General features: G+C 35.6%; 1 protein-coding gene across 1 annotated transcript; it reads right to left on the bottom strand.

Moving 5' to 3' along the window:
- Positions 1-12675: 12675 nt before the first annotated feature.
- Positions 12676-14700, bottom strand: LOC116094388 (CUGBP Elav-like family member 1). Its single transcript, XM_031376191.1, has one exon. The coding sequence runs from the start codon at positions 14613-14615 to the stop codon at positions 12918-12920; it is 1698 nt and encodes a 565-aa protein (XP_031232051.1). The 5' UTR covers positions 14616-14700; the 3' UTR covers positions 12676-12917.
- Positions 14701-15759: the final 1059 nt, after the last annotated feature.

Below are 15759 nucleotides of genomic sequence, written 5' to 3'. Positions count from 1 at the left end.
GGCAGAGTTCTCATTGCAGTTTTGACTATCAGAAAAGGACCTAATAGCAGTCCCACTATAAAAGAGCTATGATTACAGGTATAATTTTAGGAATTCTTATAGGATCATCAAGACTTTAGTCATTCATTTGTCTATATAGCATCACTACAAGACAGTACATCCTTGGATCTGCAGAGATCTGCTCCAAAGGGGTGTGCTATTACTTAGTGATAATTATATATGCTTAATAATAACAGTAAAAGCATATTAATAGCAGGAATCTTTCCTAAAATGAATCCCTTACAGCCTTGCTTAATAAGAGCGAACCTGTCACAGATTATATAATAATCTGAAGCAGGATATATCAGGATGATCACCTGCTAGTTATTAGCTTGTCCCATTATGGCTCCTGACATTTGTTTGTCTACCTATTGGGCTCCTATCCCCTTCAAAGCCTTCAATCCTTGTCTACAACTCTTGCATAGTATCTCCAACCTTTGTCAAATGTTTGGCTGTGGGTATCTGCACCTGTTTCAATAAGTTGCAGAGTAGACCCTCTCAGAGGACAGTTATGCTTTTCCTGTCTGCAAGCATAACAAAGTATCATTAATAATGTCAGGGACTGGTGATTGTCTGTGGGATGGGTTTCAAATTGGGATGGTTATTGGTCGGCCTTTCCTTTGGTCTCTGCTTCTTCTCTGTATTTCTTTTAAACAGAACACATTTTGGGTCGAAAGTTCCATGGATGGGTCAATGGGTTGGTGTCCTTATCCTTTCACTGGGGGTCCTGCCTGGCTACAGGAGATGGTCTCTTCAGGTTCCATGTCCCCACTCTTAGGCAGCTTGGCTAAGGTTATCTGCCTTGACTCCTGGGAGCTTCTGCTATCTCAGGTCTCTGGGACTTCCTGGAAATTCACCCCTCCCAATAATACCTGGCAGCTGCAGATTTCCAATCATTTTCCTGACCCTCTAGTTCTCCCTTCTAACTCTCCTGGCACCTGATCCTGCTTCCCCATTCACCTCTCCCACTCTGTCCCATTTATCCTTCTGCCTCCTAGGATTATTTTGTGTCCCCCTTTAAGTGTAATTCAAGCATCCTTGTTTGGACCTTCCTTTCTGTTTAACTTCTTCATGCCTGTATAGTGCATCACATGTATTTTGTACTCTGTCCCTAATATTCACTGTCAGTACATTCTATACCATTCTTTTTCTGTTTAGTTTCCATTGGTGAGAATGGGGTATTGAAGAAGTCCCCCACTATTATTGTATGTGATTCAATATGTGATTTGCACTTGTAAAGTTCCTTTCGTGAATATGACTGTTATTGCATTCAGGACATGGATGTTCAAAATTGAAACATTGTCTAGGTGGCTTTCTCCTTTGATGAGTAAGAAGCATCTTTCTCCATATCTTTTGATAACATTTGTTTGAAAGTCTATTTTATGAGATACTAGTATGACTACTCCACCTTGTTGTTTGGGTCCATTTGCTTGGAAAATCATTTTGTAGCCTTTTACTTTGAGGTTGTGCATATATTTGTTTCTGAAGTGTGTTTCTTATATGCATCAGAATGATGGATGGATCCTGTTTGCATATCTAGTTGGTTAGGTTGTGTCTTTTATTGACGAATTTAGCCCAATGATATTGAGAGCTATTAATGACTAATGATTGTTAGTGTCTGTTATTTTGATGTTGGAGGTGTTATTCTCTCTCTCTCTCTCTCTCTCTCTCTCTCTCTCTCTCTCACACACACACACACACACACATACACACACTTCCCTCTCTCTCTCTTCCTCTCTCTCTCTTCCTCTCTCTCTCTTCCTCTCTCTCTCTTCCCTTTCTCTCTCTTCCTCTTCCTCTTCCTCTCTCTCTCTCTCTCTCTCTCTCTCTCTCTCTCTCTCTCTCTCTCTCTCTCTGTATATGATTTTCTTCATTTGGTTTTGCTGTGAGATGATTAATTTCTTGTGTTTTCTTGGGTGTAGTTATCATCTTTGTGTAAGATTTTCCTTCTAGTATTTTTCTGTAGTTATGGATTAATAGAAAGATATTGTTTAAATTTGCTCTTGTGATGGAATAGCTTGGTGTCTCCATCTATGAGGATTGTGAGTTTTACTGGTTATAGTAGTTTGGCCTGACATCTCTGGTCACTTAGGGTCTGCTACACATCTATCCAGGATCTTCTGGCTTTTCGATTCTCTGTTGAGAAGTCTGGAGTAATTCTGATAGGACTGCCTTTACGTGTTACTTGACATTTTTCCCTTGAAGCTTTTAATATTCTTTCTTTATTCTTTATATTTAGTGTTTTGATTATTATGTCATGAGAGAATTTTCTTTTCTAGTTCAATCCATTTGATGTACTATAGTCTTCTTTCTTGTACATTTATGGCTATCTCTTTCTTTAGATTAGGGAAATTTTCTTCTAAAATTTTGTTGAAGATGTTTTCTGGCCTTTTGAACTGGGAACTTTCACCCTCTTATATTGTTATTATTTTTAGGCTTGGTCTTTTCATAGTGTCCTAAATTTCCTGGATGTTTTGGGTTAGGAACTTTTCACCTTTGACATTTTCTTTGACTGATGTGCCAATTTCTTCCCTGACCCAGAGATCTTTGTATTGCTAGTTATTTAGTTTTTATAAATTTATAGGTTTTCTGGTGTTCTGTTGTTGTTGAAGTCCAGCTTTAATACACGGTGTGATAAGATACAAAGCATTATTACAATTTTCTTATATCTGGTGAGGCTTGCTTTATGATAGACTATATGGTCAGTTTTAGAGAAGATTCCATGTGGTACTGAAAGGAAGATTTTTTTTCTTTTGTGTTTGGGTGATTTATTTTGTAGATATCGATTAGCTTCAATTTATTTATAACTTTGGTTAATTTCACAATTTCTCTGTTTTTTTCTGCCTCAATGACCTGTCCATTGGAGTGAGTAGAGTATTAAAGTCTCCATTATTAATGTGTAAGGATAAATTTGTAATTTATGCATTAATAAAGCTTATTTTATGAGTGTGGATGCTGGTTTTTGTTTTGTTTTGTTTTTGTTTTTCAAGACAGGGTTTCTCTGTGTAGCCTTGGCTGTCCTGGAACTCACTCTGTAGAACAGGCCGGCCTCAAACTCAGAAATGTACCTGCCTCTGCCTCCCAAGTGCTGCGATTAAAGGCGTGCACCACCACCGCCCGGTGTGGATGGTCTTGAATTTGTTCAGAATTGAGATACCTTCTAGGTGGATTTTTCCTTTGATGAATATGAAATATCTTTCCATATCTCTTTGGATTAATTTTGGTTGAAAGTCTATTTTATTAGATATTAGAATGCTACTCCAGTTTTTTTCATGGGGTACATCTGGTTGAAAAAACTTTCTCCAGCTATTTATTCTGAAGTAGTGTCTATCATTGTTGCTGAAGCGTTTTTCTTGTATGTAGTAGAAAGATGAATCCTGTTTTCACATATATTTTGTTAGCCTGTTGGAATTAGATTCATTAATGACCACTGATTGTTAATTCCTATTATTTTGATGTTAGTGTTGGTACTGTGTTTCAGGGTGGAAAGATACTATTTAAATTTTGTTTTGACAAGAAATATATATTTTTTCTATTTATTGTAATTGAAAGTTTTACTAGATATAGCAGTATGGGTTGCCATCTATGATCATTTAGAGTCTTTAAGACATCTTCCCAGACCCTCTGGACTTTATAATATCTGTTGAGAAGTCAGGCAAAATTCTAATAGGGCTGCATTTATATTTTCTTGGCCTTTATCCCTTGAAACTTTTAATATTATTTTGTTGCTGTTGTTTTGTACATTTTATATTTTTATTATTACATGACATGGATTTTGTTTTATTTTGGGGAGGTTTCAATCTATTTGATGTACTGCAAGCTTCTTTTCTGTTTATAGGCATCTCTTTCTTTAGTTTGGGATAATTGTCTTCTATGATTTTGTTGAAGATATTTTCTGGGCCATTCATTTAGGAGTCTTCTCCTATTCCTATTATTCTTAGACTTGGTCTTTACATAGTGTCTCAGTTTTTCTGGATGTTTTCTATCAATAACTGTTTAGCTTTAGTATTCTCTTTGACTAATATATGAATTTTTTCTGTCATATCTTCTATGCCTGAGATTCTTTCTTCTATCTCTTTTATTATTTGTGATGCTTGTGTCTATAGTTCCTCTTCAATTACATAGGTTTTCTATCTCCAAAGTTGCCTCTGTTTCTTTTTTCTTTATAGTTTCTATTTCCCCTTTCTCATCTTGAACAGTTTCATTCATTTCCTTCACCTGTTTGATTATATATTCCTGTATTTTGTTATATTTCTTCATTTCTTCTTTAAGGTATTTATTTACTTATTTTTGTTTTTGTTGTTGTTTTGTTTTTTGAGACAGGGTTTCTCTGTTTGGCTCTGGCTGTCCTGGAACTCACTCTGTATACCAGGCTGGCCTTGAACTCAAAAATCTGCCTGCCTCTGCCTCCTAAGTGCTGGGATTAAAGGTGTGTACTACCACTGCCCAGCATATTTACTTTATATTTAAAGGCCTCTATCATCTTCATAAGACTATATTTTAGTTCCTTTTCTTGTGATTCAGATATGTTAAGATTTTCCAGGCTTGTTGTAGTAGGATAGCTATATTCTGTTGGTTGACACAGAAATTGCCTTGGCATTTGTGGATTATGTTCTTATGCTAGACTTCAGTCATCTGGTTTTTCCTAGTGTTGGCAGGCCTGGTAGTCTTTGATGGGAGCCAGCTTCTGGGGCTTCAGAAAAAGCTAGTAGTCTCTGATATCAGCAGCGGTCTGGGTTTTCAGGTATAGGTGGTTATCCGCTGTGGTTGCCAGCTTTCCTGGATGCAGGCAGAAATGGTAGTCTCTAAAGCTTCAGGCTATTGGTTGTTCTCGAGGCAGGCCTCCAGGGATGCAGGCATGTCTCCAGGGATGCAGGCAGAAGTGGTCATACCTTTGTTTGCATCCCTTTGTTTGTCCTGGGTTTACCTCTCCAGGGATGAAGACAGAGTTGTGCCCTGGAAATTGGAGTGCAGTGGGGGCAAGCCAAAACTTGCTACTGCTGGGTTTGCCCAGAGGGGTTAGTGGACAGGGAGGTCTTTCACCTAGTGGTCCCTAATGGCTGAAGGACTCTGCAATTACAGGTAGAGGTATGTACCAGAAGATTGAGTACAAAGGGAACAGGGCAGACCTCAAGGCTGCTGGGCTTTCTGTGGGATGCATTGGGCAGGAGTTTGGAGCTTGGAATTTCACCTGGTTGTCCTAGGTGGCAGTGGACCTCCAGCGATGCTGGTGGAGGAGCTATGGTCTAGGAAATGGAGTGCAGATGGGGTCAACAGATTCTTAATAATGTATGGAACTTGAGTCTTATCTTAAAAACAAGATTCTTGGTTTTAGTGCTACAAACAATTTCAGAATGAGCAAATGTGAAGTAACGTTGTGGTCCATTAAAACATTTTTAATAGATATATTAAGCATCCAGGTAAAGAAAAAGAATGATGTACTTGGGTTAAAATTAAGACACCCATGAAAGCATGGATATTGGGTTCTCAAAGTGTGAGTGGCACTTTGTTGCCACAGTAGTCATATATACAATTTTAATTGGATTTGAAGCTATTGTCTTAAAAAGCTTCCTAAGCTAAATAAGGTCATATGGTCATTCCTGAGGGACATCTACCAAGATTGTATTTGGTGCAGCAATATTCTGGATAACCCAAATGCAAGATATAGGATATTTCCATTGTAGATAAAGTTAGTATGTTTTAAATTTGTTTATGTTTGTGCACTACATGCATGCTATGTCACTTAAGTCCAGAAGAGGGTATATAATACAATGGGACTAGAGTAATAGATGGTTGTGAGCTGTCATTTGGGTATTGAAAACAAAACTAAGATCCTCACAGGATTGAGAGCTAATATTCACTGATACTTCTCTCCAGACCCATTAGTGTCATTTTGAAGATCCCCCCCCCAAAAAAAAATGTCTAGAAGGAATGATGTTCTGCTCAAAGTGATATGTATTCAGGCTATTTTAATATGTCTATATTAAAGAAAGAATAATAGCTCTGCCAGCAATCTTCATCATAATTTTTGTTGTGTTGAAATTCTAACTTGTCAGGTATCTAGAGGCTTCAACCAGACTCCAGTGGCAGGGACTCCATCCTCTTCTCATTTTTACTTTAATTTTCCATCCTCCTTTCTTGCCTCAATTATGATAACTGTTTATGGTGATATTGAGGATCAATATTGTATTTCTTTCTTTGAATGTGTGCGTGTGTATGTGTGTGTGTGTGTGTGTGTGTGTGTGTGTGTATGTGTGCAGCTATATGTGGCAATGCAAGTGGAAGTCATTTAACAACTTTTGATATCATTCTCAGAAACATGATTCATTTCTTTTGAAACAATATTTTATTAGCCTGGAGCTTACTAATTCAGCTGAACTGGCTGGACAGTGAACCCCAGGAATCCTCTAGCTTCCAGTTCCTAAGCACTGGTATTACAAGCACATGTTAACATACTTGTGTTTTTATGTGGGTGTTAGGATTGAACTCAATTTTTCATGTTTATGGGGCAAACATATTACCTACTGAACTATCTCCCTTGGCCAACATTTGAAAATACACTTAAAGACTGCCTCCATTAGACACAAACTGTAATATTTAATTAATGATCCACATTTTCCTGAAACCTCTAAAACTAAAAACTTTATACACACACACACACAGAGAGAGAGAGAGACAGAGACAGAGACAGAGAGAGACAGAGAGACAGAGACAGATTGAGAAAGAAATTGTTTGATTGCTTCATTCTCTATCTGCTTCCCTTGTTTCTTCCACAGTGACTCAGTAGCCAAAATAGTATTTAAACTTCAATGAGACTTATTTTTTTTTGTTATAGCATTTTCTCTTATTATCTTGGCACAGACTGTAAGGAAAAGATGCTCTTTAAAGGCATTATTTGTTAGTAATTGTTTTCTTAAGAGACTTTTGAGTCACTGCTTAGGGATTTTAACTCACTCTCTCAAGTTCTAAAACTAACCTCTCCTGACACTTTTTGTCTCCTGTATTTCACCAAAGAAACTTCTTGGCTAATTTCTCATGCAATATTCAAAGTTTGAATAATGTTTACATATATAAAATTTTGGTTCTTCAAAATGGTATGCCTTAAAATCACCTCTTTATAAGTAGATTACATCATAATAACTATTGTAGCTGGCAATTACAATTGGTTTTAATACAGAACCAGAAATCAGTATAAAAAGGTTAATATGACTGAATTAGACTTATGTAAATCAAATATCTATTTGGAAAAACTAAAAAGAATTTAACAATGCTTAAAAATAGAGCTTCCTATCATAATGGTTATTTTAATTTCTTGAAACCAAATTTTAGTATTGTATCCCTGTTTTCCTCTTTGTACACGTGCAGCCTTTTCTATAGTACATTTTGGCTAGTTGCGCAGTCAAAATACTGCATCAGATATATTGTTTATTTCTTCAGAAGTTAATACTTTTGAATAGAAGATCAAAGTGTCACTGTACTTCTATTATTCCATGTTAAAGTATCTCTTTATCTATCTTTCATAATAGTCTATTGTTTTGTGCTTTATTTTTATGGTTGTTACTAATGATACTGCACCTCAGGTTCTAGCCCTTCTCTGTGTTATCTACATGCTTCTGATTTACTTCAATACTTTTTTCTTAGAGGAATGTAGAAGTTTCCTTTTTACTTAATTTGCACATGATGCCATGATAAGGGAGGCAGTGTCATACAGTAGAAATCAAACAGCCCTCAGGAAAATTGAAAGAGCTGCCTTCACAGTCTGAATCTGTTGCTGACTAGCTGTGTTTTTATGCACAAATAATATAAACATGGGGCCTCTCATTTATATCATAGAAACAATGATCAGCTTTTAAAAATAGTTACTGTGAGGGTTAAACTGAATAAAATATTTCGGTCTTCTGGGCAATAATGGTTGCTATGATTTTTATTATTAATATTTTTTTAAAGATTTATTTATTATATTTCTATGAGTACACTGTAGGTGTCTTCACACAGTCCAGAAGAGGGCATCGGACCCCCTCCAGCTCTATTATTAATGGTTTTTTTTTTTTTTTTATGAAACTGCAGAGAAATGTTCAGCTGTCTCTACCACTTTCTATAAGATTGTCACAATCAGCTTTCATTATTTTCCCCAATTACTTTTAAGGGCTAAGAAAATTAGTCAAACAGTTCTTTTACTCTGAATGGCAGAAATAAATCATCTACCTAAGGAGTCATGCCAGCTATTAACTGATTAGTTTTCCCCATAGGTGTTGGCCTTACAGTAATCTATAAATACTGGGAGGTTGTTGTTATTTATTTCTTCAAGGAAAGCCTTTATTAAAGGATTTGCTAGATGAGATAAAATTCCTATGTGTTCTTGTGACAGTATAAATGGAATTACAAAAGTGAATTTCAGCAGGAGACTTGTAGACAACTACCATGCGTTTTTTGTTTGTTTGTTTGTTTGCTTGTTTGTTTTTTCTCTTTAAACAACATCTTCTTTGAATTCTTATGGTTTTATTTTTTAGGAGCCTTTTTAGCACTTCTGTGACAACACCTCCACCAATCAAATCAGGGAGTAACAAAGAACAGTGGGAACTGTTAAAATGGTATTCTGAAACATCATTATGATTTCCCTTAGGAAACCATTTTGACATTTTATCAGGCTGTGTCTAGTAGTCTATGGAGATTTTATTTTCATTTAAGACTTAAAATCCATAAAAATCAATTGTATTTTTTGTTGTATTTGCATTTATATAGCTCCTTTAATATATTTTATATCATAGTTCTTCTACAGACCAATGAATTATATAGTTTTATTGCAGACTATAGTTGGCAAAGTTGATACCTATTATTTACAAAAATCCCTAGTTTTAGACATGAAAGTGAACACTGCAGCTTGTGCAAGAGTGTAAATGTGGGATGCAGGGGCATGATTGACAATTATCAGTCATAATTTTTCAATGTCAACAGTAACTACAAAACATTACAGTGACTATGTGGGTATTATGGGACTTAGCTCAAGAAGCCAAATAGTACCACCTCAGGTATTTGCATCAGAATTACCATAATAGGAGCTTAGGCTTTTGCTTAGAATGGATTTCTAGAGGTGGCAAGTCATAAAGTGAACTCATATTCTTTACTATAGAAAGGATGCACAAATTATATTTATCACTACAAAAAGATCCAGAGGAAGTCATATTGATGTAATTAACATAAATTATAAAATCTGCTGTGAATTCCACAGCCAGTTTTTCAGCACAGAGTTGAGAAGATTTGCCATCATATTTGTAAGAATGTGAACTATAGAATCTAGTGGATTAAAAGTAAAAGGTTCTAATTTAGATATAACATTTTTTTCATAAGTAATATTTTTTTGTGTTTTTTTTTTTTGAGACAGGGTTTCTCTGTGTAGCCCTGGCTGTCCTGGAACTCACTCTGTAGACCAGGCTGGCCTCAAACTCAGAAATCCGCCTGCCTCTGCCTCTCAAGTGCTGGAATTAAAGGCGTATGCCACCACTGCCTGGCAGTAATATTTTATTTTCTAAATCCAACCTTTTTTTCCAAGGTTCATTTTCTTAAAACATACCCAACGCATATAATATAGTGGCCCTATTAGTAAGTGTGGTCTTGTTGGAGTAGATGTGACCTTGTTGGGTGAATTGGCATTGAGGTCCAAGATGCTCAATCCAGGCCTAGTGTGACTTTCTCTTCCTACTGCCTGCTGATCTGGAGCAGCTCCTTCTGAAGCACTGTGTCTGCTTATGTTCTGTGATGGCTTCCCACCATGATAAGATGTACTAAACCTATGAAATTGTAAGCCAGCTCCAGTTAAATGTTTTCCTTTATAAGAGTTGCAGTGGTCATGCTGTCTCTTCATAGCGATAAATCTCTAAGACAATGTATTAGCTAGAAGAAATCCTGCTAATCTACACATTGGGGTGAATCAGAATCTTTTCTCATATTTTCTACACTAATACAGCATCCTTAATCTTTTCTTGTAATTCTACTTTTCTAATCCTATGGTGGTTGAAGTTCTTCTTTTAGAATATACTTTATCTAAATATGAAGGCATAGATGCTGATAGTCAACAACATTTCAGAAGTATAAGCTTGACTAATGGATTAGTCATTTAAAATGTCCAAAATTTAAACTTAGCCATTTTAGTACTGGTGGACCATTAGAGTATATTTATGATACTTACATTCATACTATCAACCCCAGACTTAGGAGAATGTAATGATGTAATGAAAATATGATTCAGCCTTTGTTTCCTTAAATAAGTCAATAAATCTTTTCTAATGTGAATTTCACATATTTTTAGATAGGATCTAATCATCTCTCTCACTGTCTCTTTCTCTCACAACTATGTAAGTATTGATTGGACCGATATGAGAAAGAAATAGGGGCTTTGGCACACTTCTAATAACATCATATAACCTAATGTCTAACAACTAAAGCATATAGATATAAGATGAATCTTAAATTCAACATAGGCAGCCAAAATAAAAATAAGTTTAAATTAATTTTTCTGAATGTATACAAAGTAGAGAAATCAAAACTAACCAATTTTTTTCCTATTCAAAGTTTTTTTCCTCTTTTCTTTACACAGTATTAGCTTATATTTTCCTAAATAGCATCAGTTAGAGCAAAATTAAAATTAAGCCAGTAGATGTATCACTTGGTGCTTTTAAACCAAGATTCAGTATAATATTATTTAGTTCTAAAAAGCAATGAACATGAAAATACTCTTTGTATATAGTATACATATAATATGTATTAGGTTCTATATAGTAAATTTGTTTTTAAAATTAGTATCATATATAGACTTCATATTTTAACAAAATATACTTATTTTATATATTTATATTTTCCCATCGAAGCTACAATACTAAATTTTTACAAAAGTAAAATTTTGTAAAATTTTTACAAAAGTAAAAATTTCAGGTAAATGTTTAAGTAGCATTTTTATTCTTTGCTTCTAGTAAGTTTTCTTGTCTTTCATGTTGTTGTACACAATATATACCTATCAGTTTTGATCTTATGTCATCAATCATTATTCTAAGCTATGTGAAAACGTCCTTGCTAAATACTAAGGATAATACAAAAATAAAAAGTTTGTTACTTTTTGCCTCCAGGATATTTATAGAAATAGATATGCTACTAAGTAAATTTCAGTGTCTCCTTAAAAATTTATTCCCATATTACAAAATTATCAGAATTTTGGTTTTGTGCTTGTGTTCCCTTTTTGATCAGGAGTTATCTGAAGATAGAAATTGATTTCAGCATCCTACTGAAAAGCTCTGTGCTTTCAGTTAGATATATACCACGTCTTTGATGTCTTGTATCATTCTCTTTTAAAATCTTTTTGAAATTCTTCTTAATCTTTTAAAGATAGAAATGCCCCCAGTAAATAATGTAGGTCTGTTTTGAGTCTGCACTTTTCCACATGACAGACAGTAGCTATGTATGTTGAGCTTTTGAAATAAAATTAATTATAACTGAGGTATCCTATAAAAGTAAAATATACTAGATTCCAGTGAATAGGTATGCCTAAAAAATATAAAAAAAAAAAGTCTCAGTAATTGTTTTGATTACATGCTGAAATGGATTTTTGATTGTATTTAAATATTACATTTAGCATTAAAACAATTTTTAAAAAGACTGTATTTATTAGAAAAATTTAAATGCATATAATTCACATTGATGATTCATTATGTTGCTGCTGAGAATGTTCAAGCCCTTTTTACTATCCTTTTCTTATTAATCATGCACACACCCTATTTCTACTCTTAAACAAACAAGTAAGCAAAATCAAATGAAATAGCCAACCAAACAAACAAGAAACTGGTGTGTTCCTAAAATGAGTGCTATCTTTCTTTTCAACTTTTCATGTCTCTTAGCATAGCATTGGCAAAGGCACATTCATTTCACCCATCCTTCTGCAAGCCTCATGCCAAGATATATTTTAGATGGCTGTGCAAATCATCTTTTGTAAAAATTTTCTTAATACTTAGCTATATTTCTTGCCTCTTGAGATTGTTTCCCTGTATATAATTTCTGACAGAATAGATCTCTGTAAATAGTAGCTGGACAGATGGAGAAAAATCACTGAATATTTAGAAATAAAACCAAGTAATGCTGAGGCAGAAGGATTGCAAGTTCAAAGTCACCTTGTTCAAGGGCAGCCTAGGTAACTTAATAAGCCTCTGTCTCAAAAGAAAAGTAAAAACAGAGCCAGAATAAGGACCAAGGAATAAAACTGATGATTTCTAATTATGAAACTATAAGCTTGTCATACCATGTTGTCATAAAGCAAAGGGGAAATTCCTAGGTAAATTAACACTAGAATTCACAAAACTAAATGTCATTTTATAATAGTGAATGTGGTTGACATCATGAGAATGTGTGAATTCGGGACAAACAACAAACATACAGATATATCCTTCAGAAAGTATTCAGAAGCAATTTGATTATATTCACTGGAATTAACTAGTTGAAGGGACTGTGTAAGTACCTCTAACCCAAACACACCAACACGGTATTAAAAAGCAGGAGGGAAGTAATAAAACTCTCGGAGGGAACTCTTCTTACCAACATGCAAATAAAGCACAAAAGAATACCCCAATTCAAAACAACAGTCACTCAAAAATAAATGTTTTAAATGTTTATTTTCCAGAAAAAAAAAAAAAACCTTCTACAAGACAGTTTCAAGCCTTTGTCTTTTTGTTGTCGATCCAATGTTAAAAGGTGATGGAAAAAGTATTGATACTTCAAAAATTGCTACAAGTAATGGCGATGTCCAATCAAGCAGTTGTTGGACCATTTCATATAAGTCACAGAATTTTTCATTGTTAGACAGAATGGTCCTTGGATAATAGCTTTATAGTTAGGTTTCAAAATGCTGGATAAATTCCCTGGTAACCATTACCAAGAAGAGTTGACTGGTTTATTTGCATATTGTAATTAGGTGCAGATCCCGTGTCACAAGCCCCATAGCTGTATAGGAAGAAATAATCTCCATTAGAGCTGTAGAAAGCTGGCAGTCTATTGCAGACATTCAGGAAATTGCCGTAAACTTGAGAGAAATTAAGTCCTCCAGTGCTTCCACCACTTCCAGCTGCCCCACAAAAGCTTCTGTTTGCTCCGAAACTATGTTGATTTGGTCCATAAATGTTTTGGGTTGCTCCCACAGAATACTGACTTGACCCAAAGGCATTTGGGTTTGACCCCAGAACATACTGGCTTGTTCTGAAAACACCTGGATTTGTCGCCAAAACATAGTGGCTTGTCCGGATATTGTTTGGGTTTGCCACAAATGCATAGCAGTTTGACCTCAAGGCATCTAAGTTTGTACCCAAAGTATACTGGCTTGCCCTAAAAGCATTTGGGCTTGTCCCAGAAGCATATTGGCCTATCCCAAAAGCATCTGAGTATGTTCTCAAAGGATACTGGTTTGTCCAGAAAACATTTTGGTTTGCCCCCAAAGCATATTGGTTTATCCCGAAAGCATTTGGGTATGCTGCCAAAGCATACTGGCTTACTCCTAAAGGATTTGGGTATGTTCCCCAAGTGTATTGGCTTGTTCTTAAGGTGTTTGGAATTGTCCCAAATGAATACTGGCTTGCCAAGAAAGCATTTGGGTTTGCCCCCCAAGCATAGTGGCTTACCCCTACAGTATTTGTGCTTGGCCTTAAAGTACTGCAGCTCGCCCTGGAAGCACTTGAATTTGTGACAAAAACATTGCTGTTCGCCTGGAAAGCATTGGGGGTATCCCTGAAACCATGGGCATTTGCCAAAGTTACATGTGAGTTTTCTCTAGAAGTATGTGAGTCAGCTCTGTGGGCATCTTGGTTGGCTTCTTGAGCATCTGAGTTAGCCGTAACGTGCAAGCTTTGGCTGCCTTCCCCTCTGCAGTGGTTTTCTAACTCCGCAGCTGGAGCAGCTTTTTTTGCCCTATCTTTAGCTCTAGTCTTACTTTTATTCAGTTGTCTTGAAGGATATTCTTTAGGGAATGCCATTTTAACCTCACAACGGCTGGAGCCAATGAAATGGTACCTGGTTTCTAAGACCTTTCTAACGGGGTTTTCATCCATGTATTTGATAAAGCCGAAAGCTCTTCTTTCCTGTGTGTCTGAACACAATGGAAGCTCTATAGCTTCTATCTGCCCAAATGTGCCAAAGTAAGCTCTTATTTTTTCTTCAGACATCCGAGGATTCAGTCCACCCACAAAAACCTTTTTCATGGGGAACTGAGATTCAAGGGCTTTGGCCCTTTTGAATTCTATTTTCTTGCCTTCGACTTTGTGGTCTTTCACTCGAAGCACCTTCTCTACTGTGGAGCTGTCTTTGAAAAGCACAAATCCAAATCCCCTAGACAGACCAGTATTTGGGTCTATTTTTATAATAAAATCTATTATCTCACCGAACTTAGACAAATATTCCAGAAGTACTTGCTTGCTCAGTTCTTGGGAAAGTCCTCCAATGAACATCTTACTGGCATCCTGTTGGTTCTTGGTGGCATCAATTCTGAACCCTTCCCGGACCTGGTCTCTTTCATTGTACTTTCTCACAGCGAGGCTGGCAGTATTCATGGTAGATAGGCTGGATGGAGGTGACTTGACTGTTGGTGAAACAACGGCTGAGGCACAAATGGTGGCAGAAGCGGCATAGCCCTCCTCAGGCAGTAGGGGGAATTGTCGCACTATAGTGACGAAATAGAAACAAGCATTATGACTAGAGGCAACGCAGGCACTGCTTTATACTCTAAGCTGGGGGGCAGGGATAGTGTCTGATTTGTCTAAAAAAGGTGTTAATGTTTGCCATTCAAAAAGCAGGCATGCCTATAGACTGTTTTTTTTGCTCATAAAGCCCACAAAATGAATAGTTTGGTACAAAAGGAAGCTTTTTCGTTGTTGTTTTGGTCTTTTCAGATTATGTCTCTTTGAATTTTGTTAAAACCAATATATTTTTCCTGGAAATTGCCTTGAATGTCGAAAAAAATTAATTCATTTCATACTTTTGTTCAGTTTCATATTAATCTTAACTATTTGGGGGCTGAGATGAGAAAGAGATACAATGTTGAAACATCCTAGAGGAAAAAACAAAATGTCTTTGGGTTTGCATATTATAGTAAAGGAATCTAAAAGAACATTTTAAAATAAGAGCTTCACTGACATTCCTTTATAAAATGTACCCTTTTAATGTAAAATATATACAAAAAGATTATTTATCATCATAATAATTAATTAATATGCCATCATCTGCAAAATTCTATATCCCATTTAAATAGCCACTCCTCATTTCTCTATAACCCACTTAATGGTATAATGTCAGTTTTCTGTTTCATTTCTTATACATACTGCTTTCCAGATGTGCTATGCTATACTGTACAGCAGCATTTACTTCTTTATCCATTGTGTGGATATATTATATTTTCTTTTCATATTTCACAATATCACTTGCCAGTTCAGTTTTGTTCCATTATTCCATACATGCAACACATTCATACACACACACACACACACACACACACACACACAAATAATCATGGGATTTTTTTTCCTGGCAGTCATTTCTATGTCTTTTTAGTGTGGATACTAAGTATAGCTCCCCCAGTTTTCTCTTCTATGGAGAAAACATTTGATATTGGGATTTTTTTCCAATATTCAAAGCCCACAACTCAAATTAGGTGTATATATATATATATATATATATATATATATATATATATATATA

Source organism: Mastomys coucha, chromosome X (genome assembly GCF_008632895.1).
Source record: "Mastomys coucha isolate ucsf_1 chromosome X, UCSF_Mcou_1, whole genome shotgun sequence".
Lineage (NCBI taxonomy): Eukaryota > Metazoa > Chordata > Mammalia > Rodentia > Muridae > Mastomys > Mastomys coucha.
This window is presented reverse-complemented; position numbering and strand designations above follow the sequence as displayed.